At 40.2% G+C, this 26,233-nt stretch overlaps 2 protein-coding genes and 2 non-coding genes across 10 annotated transcripts in view; 1 reads left to right on the forward strand and 3 right to left on the reverse strand.

Annotated features, from left to right (window-relative positions):
- Positions 1-21,093, forward strand: part of GPR1 (G protein-coupled receptor 1) — a 30,731-nt gene extending 9,638 nt beyond the window's left edge. For 2 of the 7 annotated variants that reach the window (XM_004942654.5, XM_015289516.4), the window contains exon 2: positions 17,739-21,093. In XM_004942654.5, coding sequence (XP_004942711.1) covers positions 17,739-18,807 — 1,069 coding nt within the window. In that variant the 3' untranslated portion in view covers positions 18,808-21,093. The other 5 variants (XM_040703931.2, XM_040703929.2, XR_006939829.1 and 2 more) reach the window with 5 other exon arrangements.
- A 618-nt stretch (positions 21,094-21,711) lies between these two features.
- Positions 21,712-25,932, reverse strand: EEF1B2 (eukaryotic translation elongation factor 1 beta 2). The gene is given in 6 exon segments (NM_204901.2): positions 21,712-22,485; positions 22,886-23,011; positions 23,757-23,823; positions 24,180-24,303; positions 25,340-25,462; positions 25,740-25,932. Coding segments are annotated over 6 exon segments (675 nt in total). The 5' UTR covers positions 25,820-25,932; the 3' UTR covers positions 21,712-22,330.
- On the reverse strand, positions 23,251-23,384 carry LOC112532848. The gene has a single exon (XR_003076310.2). It is a non-coding gene; the product is annotated as a small nucleolar RNA SNORA41 (small nucleolar RNA).
- On the reverse strand, positions 23,897-23,975 carry LOC112532847. Its single transcript, XR_003076309.1, has one exon. It is a non-coding gene; the product is annotated as a small nucleolar RNA SNORD51 (small nucleolar RNA).
- Positions 25,933-26,233: the final 301 nt, after the last annotated feature.

Here is a 26,233-nt window from a genome sequence, read left to right on the forward strand (position 1 = left end):
TCTATGCCAATTGTTTCCATGTTCAATTCACTCAACTTGTACTGCTTTGCTTTCTACTTCTGCTTCGATTTGATATGCTTTTCCGCTCCCGTTAGCCAAATCCATGTCAAAGTTATAGATATGAAGAATATTAAGAAAAAAATACCTCTGACAAATGTAAACAGTATATATTTTCCTAAAAAGAGTCGAAATTCTTCCAGTAGTTGGCTTAAGATTGTAGAGAGAGAGTAACAAATGAAAATCAAGGTTGATTAAACTATCTGGGAGGAAAGTTGCCCAGAATTTCAGTTTGTTGCATATGTGCTTTCCATTTAAATTTTAAAAGCCTACATTATCATTGAATTGCTGCTTTGGTAAAATTGTTTAAGGGTCTAAGCTAAGTGTTGAATGAATGACATCTGTTGAGGGCTGGGCTTTGAGGTGTGCAGAGAGTACTGTAGCCAAATGGCCACAAAGGTGGCTAGCAAGACCTAGCCTGGACTACAGGGACAGCTAATCTCAAAACAGTCCAAAGCAAGTGTGTAGATTTTAGAGCACTTCAGTTCTGAGGGAATGTGGAAAAGGTGGATCTCCTTGACTCTGCAGGGGAATGAGTGTGCCGTGATACGTGGGATTATATTAAAAGCTTTAATTATGGAGAAGTGTAGAATTCTCTTAAAGGAATGTTGGTATTTTCCAAGAATCTTGTGGGAGCCACTGTTACGAGGTACCAGATGAACTGGAGGAATGATGTGATATTCTGTGGTATTTTTTCCCCTGTATAATCACGCCAATTATACCTAGTAACAGTGTTTTCAGAGCTTAAAAAAAATCATCATATGTGTTAAAGAATAATAGTAACACCCTCCACCCAATTTTTTTTTAATTCTACTATTATTTTTTTGTTGTTGTTGTTGTGACTGCTCTGGAAAATAGATTTTTGTACACATGTACATTAGAGAATACAGAGATTTTTATTGTGATAATGCTGAGCAAAATGCAGTGACATTCACGCTCGTTCCAGAGCCTGCTGTTGTTGCTGTTACAGCTGCTGTTGCTGTTCATTTGCTGGCAGGTCATCCAGAAGGAAGGGCTGATGAGACAACTCAACATGTGCCACTTAAACACAGAAAATGTACAAAATGTACCAGAATTCAGTGCTTTCAGAAAGTTTCTGCATGCTGGGCTACTTCTGTTCTTGTTTACCCTTTAAATCCCTACCCCAGTACTGCTCAACTGTTCTCAGTCTTTCCGGTAGCTTAAATTAACATGTTTATGAGACACTTTGTCCTAAAACAGAAATTATGAACAGACTTTCTGCAAAGAAATGAAAGCAGCAGTTGAGTGGTTTGTATGCACTGATGTAGCGCTGCATGAAATGCTTTCTTACTGGACCGAGCCTACCATGCTCCTGAAGACAGCATAGGGAGAATGTTGTCTTGATGTCCACACAGCCCTCTTGTGGAGCAAAACAAAATTTGCTTGACTTTTCAAAGGAAAGGGGAAATGCCTCCGGATCCTTTTCCCATTTGAAACTCAAAATGATGTGTGCTTCCAGAGAATGCGTCTTTCATCATAAAGTTCTAAATACTTTGGTACTGCATTCACAGTTATTTCTACTCTCTGCTAATAACTGTTCATTGAGTTCATCTCTCTGAAATAACAGTGTCTGTGTTTTCAAAAACGTGACACAAAGAACAGGACTGGGTGAGGAAGTAGGTTGGGGGTTGCTTGTTGTGACCGGTCATGAATTGCAGGATATTCTTTCACCTTCAGCTTGTGCATGGATTTATTTTTAGCTTCAGAAATAACAGTCCCTTAACATTTGTTAATTCTATTTCCCATTTGTTTTATATTTCTTTTCAAAAATAGCACCGTTTAAACTTGCCTGTTTGATATAGTCAGATCAGCCCTTGAGAACTGACAACATTTTCAAGTGTAGGTGTTCATTACCAAATCACTCTGAAATACACAATACTTTCTGAAATAGACATGCTAGCAAATGCAGTAGAAAGTAATAAAATGACTCCATTTGCCTGCGCTGAAGGGAGCTCTGTGACCTGAGAGCCTCCACCTATGAAGGAAATGGAAAGAACTGCAGGTTCTAATATTAACCACAAACAGATAACAGGAGTGAAACACACTTAGAACAGTATTGTTCTCATCTGCATGGCAGAATGTTTTGATTGGCAGATTTTAAACGTTCTTTCTTTTTCATGGTGTAGGTATGTCACAAAATGAACGCAGGTTTCATATGAGAAGCTAATGTGAGCCTTGAAGTATATGAAATAGGAATTGTAAGTGGCTGTTATTTCCTTCTAGCTCACCTGCCTTTTCATCATAGTAGGAACTCTGAGATTTTTCATGAAAGTAAATATTTATCCCCATCATTGAGGCAGGGAATAATGTATTTCCAGTAGAGCTAATTTTCTCAAAGCTTATTGGAGATGTATTCTGTTTCTTTCAGAGCGGCCGGTGTTCAGGCTCCCAAAAGTTATCTGCCTACCTTGACCCCTTGGAATATCTAAATGAATGTTTATATATATAAATTTCAATTGAACAGTTCCAGTTTTAAATAGGTGTGGGTGAATGTAAGATGACCCTGAATGTGAAATACCTCAGCAGCTTCCTTGTCTGTAGCGTAATTTATAGGAGTCCGGGAGCTGCAAATATATATGCTATTATGTTGAGTCAGTTGATGTTCTGCAGGCAGTTTAAGGTGGGGTCAAAATGTATTCCCAAGGTAGTTAAATAAATGCTCTTTTCTTCCACATTGGCTGTTCTAAATTATATTTAATTTTTTTAACGTTCCCACAATAAACCACATAAAATATTTTCTTACATCCGAGAGCAAGCAGGCTCTACCTTGTTTTACTTGGGGAATCATTTAAAGAAAGGTTTCTTTATCCTATTCAGGAATAAAAAAAATAAGGCAGGAAGTTAAATAGTGTGGAATAGAGAAGCTCTCTGTTTTTCTCCAGGGACAAAACTTGCTTTTAGTCTAGCAAAGCTGATAAGCAACAACATCAGCCTTTGAGAGAAACCCCTTTCTCTTCCAGTTGGAAAATATGGAGACAATTTCATGGAAATTTCAGAAAATGGAAGAAGAGAAAGAACAAAAAAGCTTTTATCTGAGTGGTGTTCAGCATTTTGTGTGCTATTACTGTAACCATAGTAGTTCTGTGGATCAGAGTTTAGTGTCTTTGTTTTCTGGTCCATCAGTAAAAGCAGAAGTCTCTTACATGTTGATGGATAGTCTATGTGTGTAATACAGAAGTAACTGGGGATCAGTTTCTGCTTTGGACACGAGGTACGCACACTTAGTCTAATGCCCCTTTGCCTTGCTTCTCATCTTGAAATGGAGAAGTGGCAGTTTCCCTCTCTGCAAGGGTAACAGAAACAGAAAGTGGGTCAAAGTGGGTCACTCCAAAAGTAGCTCCCATTTATTTCCATGGAAAATACAAAAGATACAAAGAGCACAATAACACTGTTTGGTAGAGCAAATTCTCACCTACAAAACGTAGTCACCACCATTATCTGTTCATTTTTCTCAGTGATGACAAAGAGCCTGCATGCTGTGCTTGTAAAAACTTGCATGGCTGTCTGGATCATAGCTTGTCTTCTACATTGTTCTCGTCATGCTGAAATGCACCACCCACCCCTCGCTGTGCTCACATCTGCTCTTTGGTCTCCAGAAACATTCAGCAACCATCGATGAATGTCAGTAGGTGCCATTTTTTTTTTTCCCCCATGTGGAGGAATTCAATTCCACCCCTTTGCTTCATCTGCACTTCCAGGACAGATGCCATTTTGTCAGACAGCCCCTCTGCTGCCATCTGTCACATTGCAACAGAATGGAACAGAGTACTGGTGGGAAGGTTCAACCACCACTGCCATACCACCAGTGTGCTTTTCCTGGAAACCTGAGAGATGAGAGTGATACACAGCATGGAAATATTCTGACAGCACAGTATTCAACCAGTGACAGCCTTCCCGTTTTGTATCAAGCTCGGATTTCTCAGCTCCCTTTTCCTTAGAGAGGCTGAGACCTGGGTAGGCTTTAGAAGTAAAATTATGCTCTCTCCCTTGACGGCAATCAGAGGAGAGGGCAAATACAGAACAGCAACCAGGAGCTTACATTCCTTCTCTTTAGTCTCACATTCATTGCTGTGGAGAAATAACTTCGATACCTGGACTGGCACTCATCCTCTCCTCCTTATGATCCTGCTTGTTTTCTGTGTTGTTAATCATTATGACAAACTATAACAATTTAGATATTGTTATGGATGATTGCAGAAGACAAAACTTAAATGACCCCCTGGGTCACAGAGTTATGTCTGTTGCATGCGACACCAGGATATAATCCCAGTAGAACTGTAGATTTGGGAGCTTAATCAAAGGGCTGGTATATAAAAGGTGGATGACTGAATCCTCAGAACTTAGACTTTAAATAGAAAAAAAAGCCTTATTTGAAAGAGTAGGTGTAGGCACCCATACTGGTGACTTGGACCCAAGTGGACGGAGGTAGCTAAAATCCTGAAAAAGTATGCCTCGTGTTCCCCTCTGCTTCTCTTTCACTTCCTTGTAAATGAATGTCAAATATTCATCATAAGCCTGTATTTGTTTTGTTTGCAGGAGTTGCATAAAGTGGTGCTTTTAAAGACCTTGTTCAAACTTGTATGCAGATGCATATATATACAGTAATCCATTTCTACGCTTGTGTGGTTTTGGGTTTTTTTTTTTTTGCATGTTGATTTTTTTCAACACTCTATACATGAAAGTCTTCAGAATTCCAATATCTGCATGGAAAGAGGATGTTGATCTGCTAAAAGCCAAACCTCCCTCCATCAGCTTGTTTGGTCTAAATGCTGGAGAATGTTGTAGTGGCTGACTATGGTGTATAGCAGGCAGTTAAGCCACAAGCAAACATCGCAGCTTCACCGAAAGGATAGGCATGAATAGTCATTAGTTTCACGTAAAGGAAGGAAATTACTCTCTTCCTGATTGTCAGGTAGTTAAATTCAGTCTTTCCAGAGTGGATTTTTATCAGTGAAGTGTTAATTCAAGCAGTGAGCATAAAGGAATAGTGAATAATTCAAAACAAAACAAGCTGAACTCTAAACATCTGAATCCTCAAAAAGTAAGTAGCTTATTTCTTGTGTTGTTCAGCTTAAATGAACCCTGGGAAAAAAACAAATATCCTTTGTCTGAATTTACAAATTCATGATTAATGCAACTTAACTGATTTTATACACTTTGGAGTTAGTCTGATGTGTTCTTCAGTGCTGAGATTATCTGCTATGTTAATATACAGCTTGATAAGAACCGGTGGTCCTATGAGTGGGAAGTAATTGTCGCAGCTATCAGGCAGTTATTTGTAATCCTGGTGACTTAAAGCTGTTTTGGTTTTGTTAGTCAGTTTGTAATTTGTACTTTGGTTAACACTGATAAGGCACTTTCAGAAGGCTTCTCTGTATTTTTTCTTCCATACATACTGTCTTTGTTCCATAGGTTGCTGTTTTTTGTATGCTTGTTTCTAAAGAAAAGAAAAATTCTGATGTGTTTTAAAATGCATTTGCTTTTCAATGGACGCAGTTTATCCACTGCTGTCCAACCCCCGATCTGTTATTTGTATGAAAAGGTTCTCCCTTATTCATTTTTATCAGATGTAAATTACTAGTTCTCTGCTCTGCAAGTCCTACACTTACCCAAATGTAGAAGAAAAACTCCAGAACTTCATTAACTTACCCTGCTGAAAAGGCAAAACTGACACAGCGAAACAGAAAAAACAGCTTCCATGTTGGAAAAGGCAAAGACATGAAAGCAAACAAGGGGTAATTTTTTTCATTTACTTTCTTCCAGGCATACAACATTCAAAAATTATCTGAAAAGATCTGGTATTTACACTGGTAAAACGATATCAATGGTTAATGCGTTGTATGTGCAAAAATGTTGGACTCACCATTCCAGTTTTTACTCTGAGCACAGAAGGAATTAAAACATAGGAAGTCGTAGGAACCAAGCTTACATTCCTCAGGGATGTAAGATTCCCTTTGTGGTTGATCAAAACTGTAGGAGAATGGAGTGATATATTTAGCCCTAAACGGAAAACAAACAAAACAAAACCTTTTCAGATTAAATGGAAGTTTGTCTGTAAAATCCTATCCTCTATTTTTTTTTTTTTTGCTCACAGATACATTGCATGTGCAGGTCATACTGTGCAAGTTTGGTAATTGTTCATCAGTGCAGAAGTCCTTTTCAATTTAAAAGGAGAAAAAGTAGGTAGAGCATATTGGCAGGAAAAAAAAAGTCTTTGAAATGCTGTGACTTGCTCTTCCTAGGGAGGAAAAAAAAGCCCTCCTTTTCCATGAAAAATTGTCTCCACAAAATTTTTTCTGGATCCTTTGCAGCTGTGATTTCATGTTTTCCACTATGACAAGCAGAGTGAAGAAAATTGCTGTGTGAATTTTAATCCTCCCATGCTTCAGAAGGATGGAGGAGTTGAACTATCAACTCAGTACTTGTTAGAGCAGTCCCAGTAGGCTTAAGTTTATCGCAAAGGAAACAGCTTCTTATAGACTGTCTCACCATCTCAAACTAATAGAAACCATTGCACTCATCAGAATACTCCCTGCACCAAGAAGGTGAAGAGCAATTGACATGTATGTAATTCTACTTTGCTTGCCGAAGTTTGTCTTTTAGTGCAGATCATATGTGGGCGTTTCTACCCAGTAATTTTCTCTCTTGGCTTACTCAAGTAGTGCTTTGCAAGCCTATGAATTAACTGCCTCATAATAACTGGATCTGATACAGTACCTGTGGAGATAGACTCGTACTATTACGAGCAAAATACTCCACAGATCTGTGGTTAAATGGTGACTGTATTCACCCTGTCCCAATATTTACAAAGGAACTGCTATTAAAAGAGCTTTTTATCAGCTATCAGTTACCTAGAAGAAAGAAGAAATGTTTAAACACCAAGAAATACACAAGTGAGGTGCCAAATCATGAGAGCAGAAAGACTTCAGAAGACCTCTTCAGGCAACCCAGCTATCTGTCACTATGTCACATATTTGCGGGTATTATGTTCCATTGCCATCATTTTCTCCAGGTCGTTTTCTCCAGACTGTGTCCTGCTGTAACGTAATCTCCATCCTTTCATTTGTACTTTGTAAAAGGATCCTTTTTCCTCGTCATACAAGCTATCAGCATTTTATGTTATACTGGCAGAACAAGAAGAGCTGACGTGGAAGACAGACAAAGCTGACTGTTTTGCTGGAAGGAGTTTCTGGCTCCTGATAGATTCTATAACTTTTGAGCACTACTGTTATGGCTCAGAATTGATAGTCTTATTAACCAGGGGCTGAAATTTCAGTGCTGCTGCTTCTCTCTAAGTAATTCCCTCTTTTTATTTTTACTGGCATCAGTAGAGTTGATACCTGGAAGATCTGCAATTGACTGAATTCAATCAGCGTTGAACATTTTAGGTGTCTTGCATTAGTCACAGATGAGTACAGCTGCTAAGATTATTCCTTCCACTAGAAGATTTAGGTTTTGGTAAGGGTAGACCGACAGACCCACAGCTGATTTAAAATGGTATGATGAATGCAGTACCATCAAAGTCAGGTGAAGCTGTGGTATGAAGATACTAGGAGAATAACGTTCCCGTTTTACTGGCTGGGAGGCTAAGGTATATGGAGAGCATGAGACCTGACCACAAACACTCGGTAGGCTCTTGACAGAACTGGGATTCAAGCCAAGTCTCCTAAAGCCCAGTTCAAATGTCTGACCACAGAATTACACTGATTGGTGGGCAGGAGGACTAGTAACTCATACTTTGAGAAGTTCACTTTTCTCTTGCATACAAAAGGAAATTAATAATCATAAATACTAACTGAAAGTATCTCACCATACAGTTAACAAATGATGCTTTCAGTGTAGCTTCTTAAGCATCTTTCTGCTCATTCAACATTATCTTCTATAAACGAGAGTGGTCAGAAACAAAGAAGTACTGTTGAAATCCTTCTCTACATAACAAAAAGCAGCCTGCAACTGTAAAGTCCATTTCCATTCATCAGCCACCACATCTGTTGCTTGCTTGGACACTGGCCAGAATGATTCATTCACATGTCTAACATTTATTTTGGTGAAATACTGGGATTATACAGAAGGGCAATATTTCAAAACCAGGTTTAGCAAACCAAGGGAAGTTGGAAACAACTTCCTCACAGCTGAAAACAAACACAGCGTTATATCATTCTGCAGCTTTATTAAGAGGAAGGCAGTAGCCAAGTGAAGCAGCTGGAATCACACTGAAGTCACTCTGAACTCTACAGATCACTTCGTTCTTCCTTCTGCTACAGAGAGCACATCCCTGACTTACAGTGTACTTTCTTCTGAAGAACTTAAGAAGGTAGGTCAATCTTTCTATTAAGTTCTAGATCTTTCTCTCCCTTCCTTCAGAAGGGCACATATCTACAAACAAAACAACACTCACAGGAAAATTCTGTAAGGTAGTATACTGGTTAAAAGAGTTTCCTAGTATAAAGAATGCAATACTCATTTGTTTCAAACGTTATTTTGAACCAACCCTGAGAAAAGAAGGGATATGAAAATAGGTGTGAATTTAATTTTTAATAACTTTCAAATGTGTTTATATGCTGTTCAAGAAGTATTTTAGCCAGCCAAAGAATGCCAGCTGACCTTGACTGAAATATCTCCCCACACCCTGTGTTAGTTTTATTTGTTTGCTTTAAGACTTAGGGACAGTACATCTCCTACAGCTATCACAAATTCCAGTATTATGAAAAATAAGTACACTGGTTCTGATCTAGATTCTAGAACAAGAACTGGGTATCATTTCAACTTCAGGTACCAACTTGATTGTTAGCAACTGACAAATCTGTAATTATTAACAGGATAAGAACATCATTATTCAGAACAGTAACAGTCATGCAGAATTATAAAGAATTCCTTATGAGCTGAGCTGAAAGGTGTGTGCATTTCCCCTACTATCATGAAGTAAGTTGGAGTGATGTGAATCTAGTGATCTACGTGGATAAATTTAGCTATCTAGCTAAAACTACATGGAATAGTGTTTTCTAGGAAACAACAAGATTTAAAACTTCCTATATGAGCATATAATAAGCAGGGCTGAATTCCACCTCCTGTTCAGCTGTAGTGATAGCCATCATTGTCCCCTTTAGCCTTTTTAAATGCTATCTTGCAAACTCAAACAAAATACCAGAACTCTTTTTTGTAGCTTTATAGAAGATGCATAGATTCACTAAGAATTAAGGTGCATTCACATTCTAGCTGAATAAAATTTTCTTCCTGAATAACTCCACATTTAAATTTTTCAGTCTGTAGTCTGTTCTTAGATATTTTTGTGTGTGAATAATTCCACTATTCCAAACAGTAAATAGATATTTCTGCAGAACACTGTGGTCTGTTGAATGCTTTTGTTACTGGCTTTTCTGTTCATTTTATCTTGTGGAATGTGCCAGCAGTTCTGATGTCTCTCTCACTGCGGTTGCTGGTTGTCTGGCTAATTTTCACTCATTATTTCTAATAATGGTTTGATTTGTCTTCATTCAATCTGAAGCTAGAAGCTTCATAAGAGAGCAGAGCTGCATTGTTGCTGGCTTTGTAGAGGAGAACTGAGCTGGAGGAACAGTTTCTCATGGCACGTTACCAGAAGAAACTGCTGAGACTGGGGTGGGCAGTACACAAGAGACATATGGTTTTAGAAAGGAAGATATCGTCATGCATGGATCATCTCTCCAACACTCTTTGCTACTTCTACAGTGTGCTCGAAGTTCCTGACACAAAAAGAAAAACTGTCCTCAAAGCTTTTGCTTCTATGCTCTTATTTTCTGTGTTCCAAATGCCACGGGCTTGGAAACACGAGATTAAAAAAAAAAAACAACACATCAGGCTATGACTGCTCTCTTCCAGAGATAGCTTCTACTGGCTTGTTGCAGCTCTTTTTCACCTGCCCACTGCTTTACAGCATTATATTTCTTTAGAGTATTCTTTTCATTGGTGGGCCCAATGACAAATTAACCTGTTTCTATAAGCCAGGTTTGGTTTCAGGAGTATCTACAAAGGCGAGCACTCCAGAAGACTCCAGACTTTGCCAGGAACTTTAGCTCCCAAAGAGTATCCAGATTCCAGTATCTACTGTTATTCTTATGCTTTTCTAACCCTAAAAATCATTAAGAGTTGTAGATGCAGTTTTAACATATTTATAGCCATAGGCCATCTCATACCCAGGTATACTTGTATAAGAATGGAAGCCAAACAAATTAAATTTTCCATGGTTAGCCTAATGTTTAGTTATCTGTTTACTTCTTTTGACTTGAGTTTTCTTTGTTTGCTTTTTTTTTAAATGTCAATCAGGACACCACTTGCAGAGAAACGTGCACAATCTAATGGACAATGAATGCCATTTTTAATTTCACTTTTAGAATTATTGATTAGATCACAGGAAGATCTTCCAGGGGGACAGGGAGCAACATATTCCTATCTCTGTTAACTTCACTTGTCTTCTTCCAAACTTCATCTCTTTCTTCCCTAATATCTCTCTCCTGTCCCTTTCTGACACTTCTCAGAAGAAATCAGAAGAAATATGTCAAGAATTATAAGACACAGGTGTGAAGAACCAGCACCTTTTCCCTTTATCCACAACATTTATTTGCCTCTTCATTGCTTTGGCAAGGTCTAGATTCTACCTTCTTTTTCTTTGAATCTACTGTTTGGCTTTAGGCAAGTTAGTTCTGTTCCTTTCCCTATTTCTTTGTGTCTGTTTATGCTGTTTTAATTATAAACAAGGCAGGAATTGTCTCTCATTATGTGCTTACTGTGCCTAGATGCGGTGAGGCTTTGATCTCCAAAGGCTACAGCCTTTGAATGCTTTTCCAACATAAAATACTTGCCTCTTTCTGCAAGTGTGAGCCTGGCACAGCAAGTTTTGATCTCTTTTGAAGCTACCTGGTTGAGAGACAAAACTGAATAGAAAGCCCCTGAAGCATTAATGTAATACCATTTTCAACACTCCCATTTCTTCTTTCTGGTCATCTTTCGAAGAGCTCAGCCTCATATTGTTCAAGTGAGATGTTTCATAATTGTTAAGAACCATTGTCCTTTTAATAGAAGTAAGAAAGACGTTTCTCAGTGTCTTAAACTCTTACCGGAGTGTATTGTGCCACATCTCATGAGTCTAATTCTATGTGACATAAAAGCGATATGCAAAAGTAATGTAGGAAACCTGTAAAACCAGTATTTCCAAACTTCTAGTTTAATACCTGAATCAGATGCCATCTATTCTTACCAATGCTAGAGAGCGTTCCCTGTACCACATTAGGGAAATATATAAATATCCAGTCCTCCTGAAACTGTTTTACTAGTATGGTGGGGGCTTTGGGGGTTGGTTTTTTTCTTCAGTTTTTCCAGAATATGGACAGTGCTTATTTTAGACTTGAGCTTAAAGTTAAAAGAAAATAAGAATAAATAAAAATATTTGTATGAGTACTAGTAGTACACAGTGATTCTATTACAAGCGCTGCTCCAAAAGTAATGCCTCCTATTTTATTGTGTTGGCCCACAACATCAGAGGTGGATGTTGATGGTATGGCAGTAGAGGTTGAACCTTCCCACCTTCATAATGGCTGTTTTGTAGAGATTACAGTAACCCTTTGCACTCAAAAGAATATCAAAAAAGTTATTTATACTTCTAGCTGTATTAACAGAGGGGAACGAGAGCAAGAGCTGACTGCACATTTATGAGGTCGTCTCCTCCCAGTGCATATCTCAAGGAATGTCAATGTCAAGTCAGTAAGAACTGGCTGCACAGTTATGAGGTCGTCTCCTCCCAGTTCATATCCCAAGGACATCCAAGTTCTTGTGTTTTCTTTATAGACTGTAACCTTAGTGCATGGGATCTACAGGAAAATAGATCAATTTTTACCAAATGCAGTTGCTGGTTCTAGAGACTTTTGGGTTACCTGCTTATGGAAATAAGCTGCTCAATGGCAGCAGTTGTCTGGATGATTTGTTATATTCAAACCAGAGTTACTGTAGATACTTTTCCTATTACAGAAGCATTTTTTTTTAGATACAGAGTAGGATTTTCCATTTGTTGTTTAACATTTCTGTGGCAGCAGAAGCCTGTGTCTGAAATCATTGTTTTACCAGTATTAACTGCGTCTGTTCTACGAGTTAATCTCACTGCAAGATTCACTTTGTCTGTACAAAATGTTATGAGACTATTATCTGGTCAGATGACTTCAGTACCGCAGATGAAGTGGTGTATTATGACTAACAGTATCATGTTTGGCCTTGCTTAAATACAGTTGCTTTTGGCATAAGTTTTAGAAGACGTCTAGCTAGGACATTGCATATGCATTTCTAATGCTGTTTCAGTGAGAGGCATGATGGAGAATGATGATTACTTACACTCCTGTCTTATCTGCTAGAGCAAATCTATATCTGTATTGTGTCTTGAAAATGTTTCCAGTACATATCATACCATCATGATCCATTCAACCTGTTGAATTCACAACAGCATACAAAGTCACTTTGTTACTGTATGTCTACTGACCATTAGAACAACTGTGCATTTTTGTGGAAGAGAAAACACACAGAAAAGTAGAATCAAGGCTTGTGTGTATACCAGATAAAACAACCAGTTTCCTAGAAGCTTTGTCTGCAGGGTCAGATTTAAGCTTAAGATTAAATTATAGCTATGGTATAATTTGTCATATGGGTATACCAGACACCTCTTGCTATAAGAATATTTCCACAAGGAGGCAAGTGCTCATCTTACATACATAGTTGGCTGACAGTTTGTAATCTCACCAGTATTGTCTGTTAACTTTAGGATTTTTACTTATGCCTTTGTAAAATACTTTCCAGAAATACATTTTTCTAAACAAACTTGCTCAGCCATCTGTGTTTATCTGTGAAGTTCAAAACTACTAGATGCATTTCATGTTTATGTATTTGAAGCTACATACATTCAAATTTTGGCACCTCAAAAGCTTGAAGATTTTTCAGAGATTCTTTTTTTTCCCCTCACAAATGAATTCTGTATCCCAATAAACAGCTAAGACACAGCATGACAAGCAGGCTTTGGGTGGCCTCTCGAAAAAGCTAGCTATTCTCCAACATCTAATTCTTGCACATGACAAATGCTGAAGTGAATCAATCAAACAGGCTTTCCTGTAGCCATACATCATACATGCAGAATATGATATGCTCAGAATTATTAATGAAGACATTAAAAGAAGGGGTTTCGTGTTATATGCCCTCCATGAAACTAAGTATTGAGACAGCAAGCTCCACATACTATAATTTTCCTATTAAGTCAGGGCCAGCCATTGGGACCTCTGAAATCAACTTAGCAGCCCAAAGGCTCTCAGCACTGTTTATCACACTGCACAAACAGATTCAGAGGTGGCCACTCAAATATTTGTTAACTTTTAACCAACACAGACAATGAATAAACTCTTCCCTTGGACGTATCTGTAAATTTTTGGTGAGGGAGAGGCTGCATGGGCTGCAGCCCAAACATGTGGCATAAGTTACCAGTGCAATTAAACTGGACCCTAACTTGCATGGTTGCCCAGAGAACTTTGAACCCCTAGGAAGACCTTACATTGAGCGAGGTGGAAGGAAATAGTGACTGTTTTGTTTGTCTTCTCCTATTTTAGGCTGAAAACCCAGACTAATTTCATTCCAAAGCCATTCCACTAACCTCAGGGCTGAGGCATGGCAAGGTCAAGCAACTTCCCTTGGTCAAAGAGAATGCATACGGCACAGCCAGGAATAGAGTCCATAGACCTTGTACTGTGTCGTAACTGCAAGGCCCTTCTTACTGTGACAAAAGTTATTCTTTTGTGAGCAGGTTCAGTCATTTGTCTGAGTTGTCAGTATGGCACACCTTCCTAGAATTACTATAATGGTGGCAGAGAATACAAAATTCAGGTACTTGTAGTAAAAAAACTGAATTTGTCAATTCAGGGAGGAAATGCAGAATAAGATCTGAAATGCAGAGAAAGGCATTGCATGTGATGCATAGTAAAATTTCTTCCCAGCAGCTCTTAGGTTTTATGTTTTAGATACATTTATTAACAATATTTGTTTCTTTGAACGTTCTGTCCTAGGATCTGAAATACATTAACACTGAGCATCATCCTGTGATACTCCTATGAAGTCATTTCATAATTGATTTCAGTTTCACAGAAGGGCACAGGAAATGAATCCTCCTAGTCAAACATTCTGAAGCCTATTTGCTTAAAATTCAACAACTATATTCGTATAATTAAGCAACTGAATCAAGGAAACTCAGTTTTCAGAGCTGCTTGTGACCTCAGCAAACAGGAACAGACACCAGTCAAAGGACAACTGGTGAGCATACACTTTACACAGACTGTGTACTATTTAAAAAGAGGACAGGATGAAGTCTAAACTTGGTTATATTCATCCAAACGCAATACAGCACTGTTCTGTAACCTGTAGCTGCCCCCAGGTCCTATTGCCAGGTCTCTGACCACATTTTCCTGTTTATTAAGAAATGCTTACATTGAACTGCATCATCTCCCTCTCCCTTTCTAACAATAGGCCTGAAGGCCAAATGGAAACTGCAAAGAGTCTTTTTCCTACTGGACCTCTTTTTGCAGACCGGTTCACGAAGGTCTTCTCAGTCTGGAAATTAGGCCATTTGGCAAAGACTGTGCAGGAAATCGGAAACAAAATAAGGAATAGAGTTTAATTTCTTCACTTTCAAGATCTAAACTTGGACTTCAAGATAGTTCTGCTTCTTAAAGTGTATTAATAAACAAACTCATATGTTTAGGACTGTGTAACACAAAGAAATATCTGTTGTGAATGATGGTTAACAGTTGTCCCAGGACGGAAAAAAACACCAAAAACCTGCATGCTTACTGTTTTAAAACAGCATAGCTCCACTGAAAATCCCCTACTGCTTATCTTTTTCAGAGCAGCACCTAATGCCACGAATCTTGTTACAGAGGTCTTCTATATATATGGAAGTTAGATGCAGCAGCTTCTGAGCTTTGCAAATTGAATTGGCAGTCTTGCTAAGTCTTAGCCATATAACCTAATTTCATCATCTGTGCCTGCAGAGCAATGGTAAACAATGTTCCTCCCACTTTTTTTACCCCACTGTTGAAGAAGAGTTACTATACTGGAAGACTGGGAGTTAGAGATAAGGAAAAAGATAGCGTTGGACAAATATTTCAAAGTACCCTGCATTTTAGATGTGTGTCTTTGAGTGGAGGCTTGTAAGTACTCAATATTTAGCTGTTCTCTTTCTGCTGTACATCATCCATGACATTTTAAATATTAAATGAACGTTGTTGGGCAGTAGGCAAACGTCTGTTATTGTTGTTTTTAGCCCAGTTAGGAAAAGATAATTTGGGGGTTACGCTTCAGGGGAGGAAAAATGCTTGAATCCAAGTGTTGTATTGTGCTAGCTATTGAGAAACTTTAGAAGCAGACCTGATTAATGACTAAGATACAGGATGTTAATCATCATGATACTGGAAAATTGCACTGATTTATTTAATTGCATAAATTCAACTGTATACAGGCAAAGACACTTAAAAATCCAGTTAACTTCAGTATTCTCTGAAACTGTCCAAGTGTAGGGTTGTTCCAGATGTTAGTGGTACTGCTTCTTGTTTATACCATTTCTCAGCAGATGTTATTTGCTATTTGAAAAAATTACTCAGATGGGTGGTACCAGTATTTGATGCAGTCTACCCCCGTGGGGCATGTAATTACATGAATACAGCCCAATATGTATCATTTTATCAGGGCAGCAAAGCAAATAACATTCCTTTAGCTTGATGCAAATTGCAAGGGGCAAATGTTATCATAGCCTCTTGATAGATGAGACTCTAGTGACTTCTATTACTTCTTTTTAAACAAGAGATATGAGGTTACACAGCTTTGTTGTTCAAACTTTGTCCATCCATCTGGAAATGAGAATTCAAATCCTGCCAGTGTGTGCATACATGACTTCACTTATGCAAGGAAAGTTACGTAGGTAAGTACAGGCTTGCAGGCAGTTTTCTCCTGACATCCTGCTTCTGTTGTCTTTTGGCATACCAAAATTAATGGAATTGCAGGAATGCATAGCTGGGTTCCAAAAGTGCAGGCTGAATCTCAGCTTCTGAACAGAACTAGCACTCAGAAATGTACCACTGAACTCATCCATGGTACAGCCAATGGGCTGGTCACAGCCTGCTCTCAGTGCAGAGGAGTGCAGCCAAAAGACACTGCTTTAAATGATGACAGGAATTAGCAGAATATTTATTTTCAGTATGGAACGTACTTTGTCAGACTGTGGTCATCTGTACTAATTCTTTTTCTGTACGTTGGAGTGAGTACAGGACCTCTAAGTGCTTTGTCCTGCTCAACTGTCATTTGATGTTTTCCCTGTGTGTTTCTTCTTTTTTCTGGATCTTTCTATTGGTTTATGTTTTCCTTTTTACTCCTCCTGTCCCTCCTACACTCTCCCTCTTCAGCCTTAGAGGAAAATTCCTATGTGAAAAATTACATTGTACCTGCAAGTTCCAGAAGCTTTTGTAACAGAAGAAAATGGAGACTTTTTAAAAGACAAACTAATCAAACAAGTAAACAAAACCACAAACCAAACATAATGCATTTCCAGCTGTAGCTGTAGTGTGTTTTATTCTCCTAGAAACTTTGTTTTCTTTCCTGTATTACCTGTTTCTCAGGTCACTAGTGGAATATGCCAGTTGTACGCATTGCTACTGAAATATCTTCCTTGTACTTCCTTCTCTACATCCTTTGCTGCATTTTGTCTGGGCTGTATCCTAGGGAATCTAACACTGAGTGGGTTTGAGAATCAGTATTCCTTGATACAAGAACAAATATGTGATAGATAGGAATAAAGCCACGAACTTTCATTTGCTGGCAAAAATCACTGTCTATATTTTGTTAGCTATAACTTGAAATGTGTGAGGATGCATATCTTACATAAATAAATAAATAAATAAGGCTTCCTGGCACTTTCTTGCCTCTGTAGATGCCCAGTGCTACCCTGATCTTTGATACAGACATGGTTCATAAAACTTGCTTCAAAGAGGTTCAGAGCAGTTATAATGCAATGGAAATACAGCAATGACAGCAGAGCCACAAGGTCCTAGGCTGCAGCAAGCAAGAGTTTTCCCAAACTTAACAACCCTGGGCACAGAAATAAAGAAAAGAAGCTGCTTACCTTCAGAACACATCATACAGGCAGAAGTCTCCAAAAAGGTACTTTTGCCTCCACTGCCAACCCTTAAATGAGGTCTGGAAATCTCATTGCATGCACCTGAGCTCCCCTGGATTGGCCCTGCCTTCCTGCCAGGTGCTCAATCACTGCTTCAGGCCATGACTTCTCATTTCCACTACAGCGGTAAAATGCCAAACCCAACTAGAAAAGAATACAAATCACACCTCAGTAGAACTTTGCAACATCATCTACCAGTGATGCTGTGGTCAGTGTTCTCTTAAGAAATAAAGGCAAGGAAAACAGTTCCTGGAATACTTGTCTGGCGTTTTGCTTGAAATATCTACAGCCACAATACTCCACAAGCTTTGTAATAGAGGTTGACGGCTAGGAAGTGATATATAATATGAAACTAAACTCAAAGGAGTTGCAGGTTACTATGTACAACACAATAAAACAGTTCCCCTTTGATTGTTCCATTTCTTTTCTTCCCTAGAAAGCATCTGTGCAACATGACATTTGAAGATTTTGAGAACTACTCTTATTTCTATGACCTGCCTGAGGAAGAAGAATCACCCCAGTCCACCCTCAGCATTGCCCATATGATTTCCCTTTCATTTTACAGTGTGGCATTTCTTCTGGGAGTCCCAGGTAATGCCATTGTCATCTGGTTTATGGGCTTCAAGTGGGATAAATCTGTATCTACACTCTGGTTCCTCAATCTGGCCATTGCAGATTTCATTTTTGTTCTCTTTCTGCCCCTTTATATCACATACGTGGCAATGGGCTTCCACTGGCCTTTTGGGAAGTGGCTCTGTAAAATGAACTCGTTCATTGCTCTACTGAATATGTTTGCCAGTGTTTTCTTCCTGACATTCATCAGCCTTGACCGCTACATCCGCCTTGTGCATCCAGTTTTTTCCTACAAGTACCGGACTATAAAGAACACCCTCATTCTTAGTGTGATCATTTGGATGTCAGCTGCAGTTATTGGTGGCCCTGCCTTATACTTTAGAGACACAGCTACTGCTCTCAACAATGTCACCATTTGCTACAACAACTTCCATGTGCACGACAGAGAACTCATTTTGCTGAGGCATCACATTCTGATTTGGGTGAGGCTTGCATTTGGTTACCTCTTTCCTCTGCTGACCATGGTTATTTGCTACTCATTGCTGATTGTTAAAGTGAAGAGGAGAACCGTGTTGACTTCTAGCAGGCTCTTCTGGACCATCGTTGCTGTAGTTGTAGCTTTTTTTCTTTGCTGGACACCATATCACATATTCAGCATTGTGGAGCTCTCTGCTCACCATGATGAAAATTTGCACGACTTACTACAGGATGGCATTCCCCTCTCCACAGGCCTTGCTTTCATCAACAGTTGTCTCAATCCAATCCTCTACGTTCTCATTAGCAAGAAGTTTCAGGCTCAGGTCAAGACAACAGTCTCTGAGGTGCTAAAATTGGCACTGTGGGAAGTGAGCCGCTCAGGAACCGTCAGTGAGCAGCTGTGGAGCTCAGAGAACACTCATGCGCCTGTGCACCATTGTGAAACTGCCCAGTGACTGTTCATCACCATCCATCTACAAAATAGCTGACAGATTCGGAGGTGTTGTTGACTTCACATCTGCTGATGAGATGTGCATCTTTGCATATGCAGTTTTATATTAACAGCTGGCTTTACTGTGCTTGCTACTTTCCTTTAAATGTTTTTAAAGGATACATCATTTGGGTGTGGTGCGGTTGCAGCATGGACAGCCCGGATACAAATTTGTCTGGATTTTCTATCAGGAATATGATTGTAATCCTGTTGTTGACAATACTTCACCGATCTCAAAAGAGCACATAACATTCCTCTGATCGCCACTGATAACGCTTTTGATCTAGGCATCCTCATATGAGAGCTCATGGTCAGACATCAGTGGTTTGTGTCACAAGTATTTCACTATTGTTTAAAGTAGGAGTCACCTAGCTGTATCCCAGCCAAAGGAAGCTGTCACTAGCTTTACTCTGCAATCAGAGAAGTAACTCAGTACAGAGAATACTAAATTGCTGCCTTTTTTTTTTTTCTAAAGAAGCATGGAAATAAAATGTTTTCTCCCATTGCTTATACTGAGCTAAGCCAGGGGGCTGTGGTTTCTTGTCACTTACTTTTGTGTTTTAATGCCATTTCGTTGTAAAATACTAAGCAGGTGTTTCAGAAAGTATTTTGGCTCATTTGAAATATGCAAAGAATTTGTGGAAATGTTTCCTACTGAATCTGAGACTTAAGGCCCTTGTCACATGTTCTTTTTCTGTGTCTAAACTTCCAGGTTTTAGAGACTTCACAGTTATTAGCTGTTTTCTGCTGGTCTTGCAAGCAAAGGTTGAGATGCAGTAAAAGGTTTTGACTTAATGTCTAAAAAGGAGTACAGTGAATTCAACAGTATTCTTTTCCAAGCATGTAGCCAAATTCAGACTTCTCTACCAAGTTGCAGTCAAGATCGTATGTCCAAGATACAAAGTTCACTTGCATAAGAAAGAGGCAGTAGACCCAGTCGTCCTAGTTTCTGCTCCAACTTTTTGCCTGCTGTAGAATCACACCTACACCAATGCAAATACACACACTAAGTGGAGCGGACCAACTTCTGAGGCAGTACCACTTAACTGAGAAGTTGTATGCGAGATAAAACTCTGCTAAGAATAAAAGCATAAAGCTTTAGGTGAATTTGAACTAGCTTTTTATTGTTACCGGCCTACGTATCTAGAGTAAAACTGGCTTTCAGATAATCTACATGCTAACACATACGTTGCGTTTATACTGTAAATGAGGCCTTATATGTAAAAGTATGGATCTGTATGCATGCATAAGCACATCCAGTACTGATAGCTGCATAAGTAGCAACTGTCTGATTGTGGGCTGTAGCTGTTTCTTCAGGCTCTGGTCTCAGAGTTTGAGTGAGGCAGAACCTATGGAATTTCAGTGTATTTAACTTTGGGCTGGAAAGTTGGTAAGCAGCATTCTTTCCTTTGAGTCATTCACTGCCTGGTACATAGTGACTCACCCTAATATTTTGGCACTATGCGGCTGCGTGTGCCTAAATCAACTGTTTGTAGTTTTTCTTCACATATTCCTTGACATCTTTCTAAGAATGATGTGTTTTAGTACTCCTTTCCTGACTGTACTCCGAGTGGAGTAATAAAGTTCTGTTGGCTCTGAAGAACGTGTTTCATTTGCTTTTCTCAGCAGCAAGTGCGTGGTGACTGTTCACAGCACAGCACCCTCCTGACACTTTGGGAAGATGAAAGAAAACCCTGACCTTTTACGTTACAGGAATTAAAGTTTATTCAGTTTTCTTCATGCACATTAAGTATATGAGGACAAATATATGCAGTAAAGAGCTTGATTTTCAAACAAGAGAATTTTACATTTAGTTTGCCCTGTGTACATGATCAGAAAATGTTTTACAATGCTTTGCTTGGAGCAGCTCTCTGGACTAAAAAGAAAACCCATATTGCCAATATCTAACCACTGCCTTAACCAAAAGCCTCCCCCAGAATAGTATAGAATCCGGCCAACATCAGTCCTGGTCTGTGGAAAAAAAAATGGACTAACAACTTTGCAAGGTAATGCTACCTCCTTCATACCAAGATCAGCTATGTGATTGCCTCCAACTCATTTCTGCAAGAGTAACGGCAGATACCTCATCAAAACAGACAGCATTCCCAGTTTCTGTTTCCAAAGAATAACCAAAAGAAAACAATTACTCTCCTACACTGCTTGGACAGAACGCCCACTCCAAGCTCTACAGTGAAAACAAAAGCCAGAGGAAGGGAATCTCTCTCTGATTTTGCTATGAGATACTCCAGAGGAAAAAAAAACCAACAGAAGTGAATAGCAGCAGGTTCTATTCTTACCTGCTTCATGTTTGGACTTCTGAAGGTTGCATGGAAGTGTTTCTGACACTTTTGTTAAAACTTTACTTCAAAAATAGGGTGGTATCTGGCAGCCCTTTTTAAAAAGAGGCACCAGCATCCTCCCACAGTCCTATACATGATTGTATTTAATATCTCTAACTTAATATTGATCTGGTTGTTATAGGTTACATTTGAAATAGGTATGTGTCATTCAGTGCAAGATACTCATTTTTCAGAGGTACAGTGACACTGTAGTAAGCAGTATTTTAACAGTTACAAGATATTATCCACCTGCATTAACTGTAGCATGTAGCCACCACACCTCATTAATCCTCACACAAGCACGTGGCACTGTTAAGACTGCCAATGCCTCGGTCCTCTTGAAGGGATACACTGCCCCCTAGTTATCTGTGCGTTAATTACACCTCAAGGATCACCATCCTGCTATTCAAGGTCAAAAAACCAATGCTGGTCTGCAGTTTAAGGCACACCAAGGCCCTGATCTTAACACAGGAATTACAGAGCACTAATTAAGAAGCACTCCCCAACCCCAAATAATGCAAAGTTTGAGGTTAGTTTTATTTTTTATTTTTAAATACTTCAGGAGAAAAAAAGTCTCAGGTTCACACAACAGAAGATAGTGAGAAGTTACCCTGGCAGTCTCAAGTCAAATTAAAAAGTACATTTCACCACAATCTCCAATGCACTGCAGTACTCATCGCTTTAAACTTCCTCATCTGTGTCTTCATTCCCTTAGTGAAAGGTAAACTGTAGCTTTCAAAAGAAAAAAGCCACCATACAATTATTGGATTATTCACCACCCTTCCTATACAAAAGTTATATTCCTCTTTAAAAAGTGCTACAACCCTGTGCTTCTCCCTGAAAGCCATCTCTCCTTCCAGATTAATTACAAGTATCCAAAGATGCAACTCTGACTAAAAGAGGGAAGAGCATTTCAGATATTTAAAGCCATGTAAATGTTAAGCCTAGACATATGGCCATTTTCAACTCTCTCTTTGCTCTGGCGCTAGGTACTATGGTGCTGGAACAATCCTAAAATCCAATTTATTAGCTTCTACTTTATCCATCAATCAAATTTTACATTAACAAACTGGATTGCACTATGACTTTGAATTAACGACAGACATGGCCCAATTTTTGCAATTATATTTATTCTAGATATATCAGGACTTAAATCTTGTTGAAAGCAGCTACATCCATTGATTGTACGTAATCTTCAAAAGCTGTTATTCTTTCTTCCAGCATGTCTGTTCCAACTTTATCATCTTCAACAACACACTGAATCTGAAGCTTTTTGATACCATAGCCAACTGGTACTAGCTTGGCTGCAAAACAAACAAAAAAAGGCATTAAACACTCCTTGCTTGAAAATTCAAATCAAAGATGTAAGTGGCTGATGCATTAATCAACAAGCTGGTCTAAAAGTGTGCTTGTTTGAGTCTTAACCTTGCTGCTGCCCTAGCAGCTTTATGACTAACCCCTTTTAGATTATCACTCTTGTGAGACTATGCACAGAATATCAGTTTGCTATTTAGTGGGCACTAGTTCACCGAGCACCACACATGGACAGCTCATGCTACACACTATGTAGTATGGCAGTTAATTCACTATTGTAGCTACCTACATTATCACAGATGGACAAAGAGTAACCCTAAGGCTACCTATTCATACAGGACCCCAACAGATCACATGATCACCTTTCCCTCCACTTCGAATTTTACTTACAAGACCCCCAGACCAAGCCATCTGCTTGAATGCTTCGAACACACTCCTCTAATTTGGCCATGTCTGTCTCATCATCCCAAGGTTTCACATCAAGCAAGATCGATGATTTGGCAACAACAGCTGGTTCTGAGGAAAGAATAAAAGGAGGAAAATCACCATCACAAGCTAGGAAACTTTCAGAAACTCAAGAATATACTTGCAAAACTAACTTCACATACTAACTCTCCCAGCTCAATAAGAAAACTCATAACTCAGACCTCTTGCACCAACATGCATTTTTAAGGGTTCTGAAAATATATATCCTGATGTTTAAGATGTAGATGCATGGTTTTGAAAAAATACTCTGAAAAGATCACAGAAGCTAACGTTGTTTGTTACATAGAAAGTCCTTCTTAGAAGATCTGAGAAGGAGCTTAATACTACGTAACAGTTTATCTTCCACAGAGGGAATACTGCAACTGCTACAGTCCTGAACAGTTTCAGACCAGTAACTGTGGACAGACTTGCATGTAACAGCCTTTCCTCTCATAACTCACCAACTACTGATTGGCCTTCTTAGGTTAGTCTGCTGGAGTTCTTATGCAGATGCATTTTATACTACTTTGCATCTGTTTTACTAAAGAAAAACCTAGGGTTCTCTTTTTGTAGAGAAAAAGCATAGCTTCTTTGGTAAGACAAACAAAGGTATAATAGGCAGGACAAGAAGTATGCTAAGGTTCAGTGATTTGCTATAGGAAAGGCTAAGCTCACAGACAATTCAGGTGAAGCAAACTACTTCTGCTTCATTCTAGTGAAGTCTATCTATTACAAACACTATTTCTAATCCTCCTGTTCAAATGCGTGCAAAGGTCAAAGTTATTCAAAGGCATACTTTTGGACTTCTTTGATTCATACTGGGCCAGGCGTTCTTCCCTCAGTTTCTTTGCTTCTTCACTTTCCTGAAAGAGAAAGACAAAGTCACAAAAAACCCACCAAACCCCCAGATCTTCAAAACATTATTAGATTGACTGGCATCTACTCAGAAAGAAACAAATCATCACAGCTGTCAGCCGAAAGATGGTGATTTTTGTTTTATTCATCATGTAACCAGTCAAAGCAGACATTTCAACCCACCATATTTCGTTCTAATGGAAAGTTCTTATGTTACATTCTACAAAGACACTGGAGTTCAGAGATCCTGAACAGTATCTGTGATAAGGTCACAAATTAAAGTAACCTAAACTAGTAGGGTAAACACTTGCCTATCCAGGTGGTTCTTAAATATATATGTATAAAACTAAAAAGTCACCAGTACCTCTTCATCATCAGATCCAAAAAGATCAATGTCGTCATCATCTTTGCTATCTGTGGCTGCGCCTGTTGTGTCCTCAACATCAGCAGGACCGTATTTCCCCAAAGCCTTCTTTATTCCTGGCAAGCTAAAGGAAAACAGGTATTAAGAACCTACTCAAATATTTGTAGGACTTAACTGTCATTCATAAGTACCTTCAAAGCAAAAACACTGTGATAAGAACAAAAAAAGTGTTGACTTTGCTGCTTGAAAACCTTCCCCAAAACAACACTTCTGAAAACACCTTGGTTGAAACTACAGCAAATCCTACAAAAACTCATATCTAATCGCTGTTGGATCCTGTGTTATTTTGCTGCCCTGTGTAACCTACATGGATATATTGAACAGTATCCCATTAATTTCTTATTGCTACTGTGAACTACTGTTATAAACACTGTAAAATTAGATTTCATTTTCAGTAATTAGCTCAAGTTTCCAGAGTGGACTTTCTTTATCATCTCAGTCCCACTTGGGTTTGAGAGCTGCAAAAATGCCGTGGTGGCTGAGCCACCCAGCTTCACAAGAGCCCCCTCCAGAACAGGGCTGAGGCACAAAAAGGCAGCAGTACTGACACTACCTATGCTGTACCTTTCCAGAGAGGCCTGCAGTCACCATGGATGTCAATACAGCACCTTTCATGAACACTAAAATCACTAAAAAAAGAGAACATTTGCTTTTATAGTCCCCCTTCTTTACATGCATTTCTGCATTGTCTGTGTTCAATTTAGCCTCACCTCCAGGGATTAAAAGTCTGAACCATCACCTTCCTTATTACCCTCAGGCTTCTCCCATAGCTCCTAATTCTGATACTGCCCTTTTGGAGCAGATCTAAGTCGTTTCCAGCTTTCAGCACAGTCACTTGAGTAGGAGGCAGCGACAAGACCCAAGCTTCCCTATAAGCTTCCACAGGAGCCCTGCAGAGCCTGCACAAAGGCAGATTCAGCTTCCTCAACTCTGAGCGGCCCCTGTAACTGAGTGGCAGGTCTGCTCTGCTTCTGGACTTGTTTCTGTTCCAAGAAGCCACGCAGCACCAGGGAAGAGCCCCTTCCTCTCGAAGCCCCGAAACAAACACAACAGTTTGCACACCAGTTCGCGTGTGTGTTCACGCAGCGGTTTAAGCATACCTCGCCTTTTGCTTTTCGTACGACTTAATGTGATTGTACCACCGGAGAGCATGGAACAACTCTGCAGGAGGCGGGGCGCCGACAGCTTCAAACACCGCTATGTCGGCCTGGGAGGGCACGTACCTGCAGGAAGAAGCCGAGGTCAGCCCTGCTCAGCGCCCGCATCGTGCAAGGCGCCCACCACCAAACGCAGGACGGCCCACGCCGTGGCAGCGGCCCGGCGCTACGTGCACGGAGCGCGGCGGCCCGACATCGCGGGGCGCACACGCGGCCCGGGGCTCGGCGCCCGCCCACCCGACACGAGGTTTACGCACACGCGTGTCCCAGGGCCACCCCGCAGCTCCCCCATCAGGCCTCGGCCCGGCCCGGCCCAGCTCGCCTCCCTCCCGCCGCCCCTCACCCCTCGATGTAGCTCTTGTCGGCCAGAAAGTCGTTGAGGACCCGCAGGCCGGCGGCGGACTTTAGGTCCCCAAAGCCCATGGCGGCAGCGGCGCACGACGCCTGCCCACGACCAAGCCCCGCCGCCGCGCAAAGAGGCCCGGCAGCCCCTGCGCTCCCCTTATATAGCGTCGGAGTCCTCCGCGGGATCGCTCGCACACGTATCCTTCCGCCAGGAAGTGCCGAAATAGTTCCCGGCGGGCCGAGCGCCTCTCCAGCGCAGGGCGCGCTGGAAACTGGGCGTCATGGGAGCGGAGGTGTATTAGAGTGAGATGCGTAGCGGTACGCGTGGAGCTCGGGAGCCCTGTCAGTGTTGGACTAGTGTTATACCGATCCCCGTCCTGTCCCGCCCTCCCCCCGCTTCGCTGCGCCAGCGGAAGTTGCGGGAGTTGGTCGACGAACGCGGCAGCGGCACGGGCGGAACTTGCGGAAGCGACGCGTTTGACGGTGGCCGCG

Source organism: Gallus gallus, chromosome 7 (assembly GCF_016699485.2).
Source record: "Gallus gallus isolate bGalGal1 chromosome 7, bGalGal1.mat.broiler.GRCg7b, whole genome shotgun sequence".
In the NCBI taxonomy this organism is placed as follows: domain Eukaryota; kingdom Metazoa; phylum Chordata; class Aves; order Galliformes; family Phasianidae; genus Gallus; species Gallus gallus.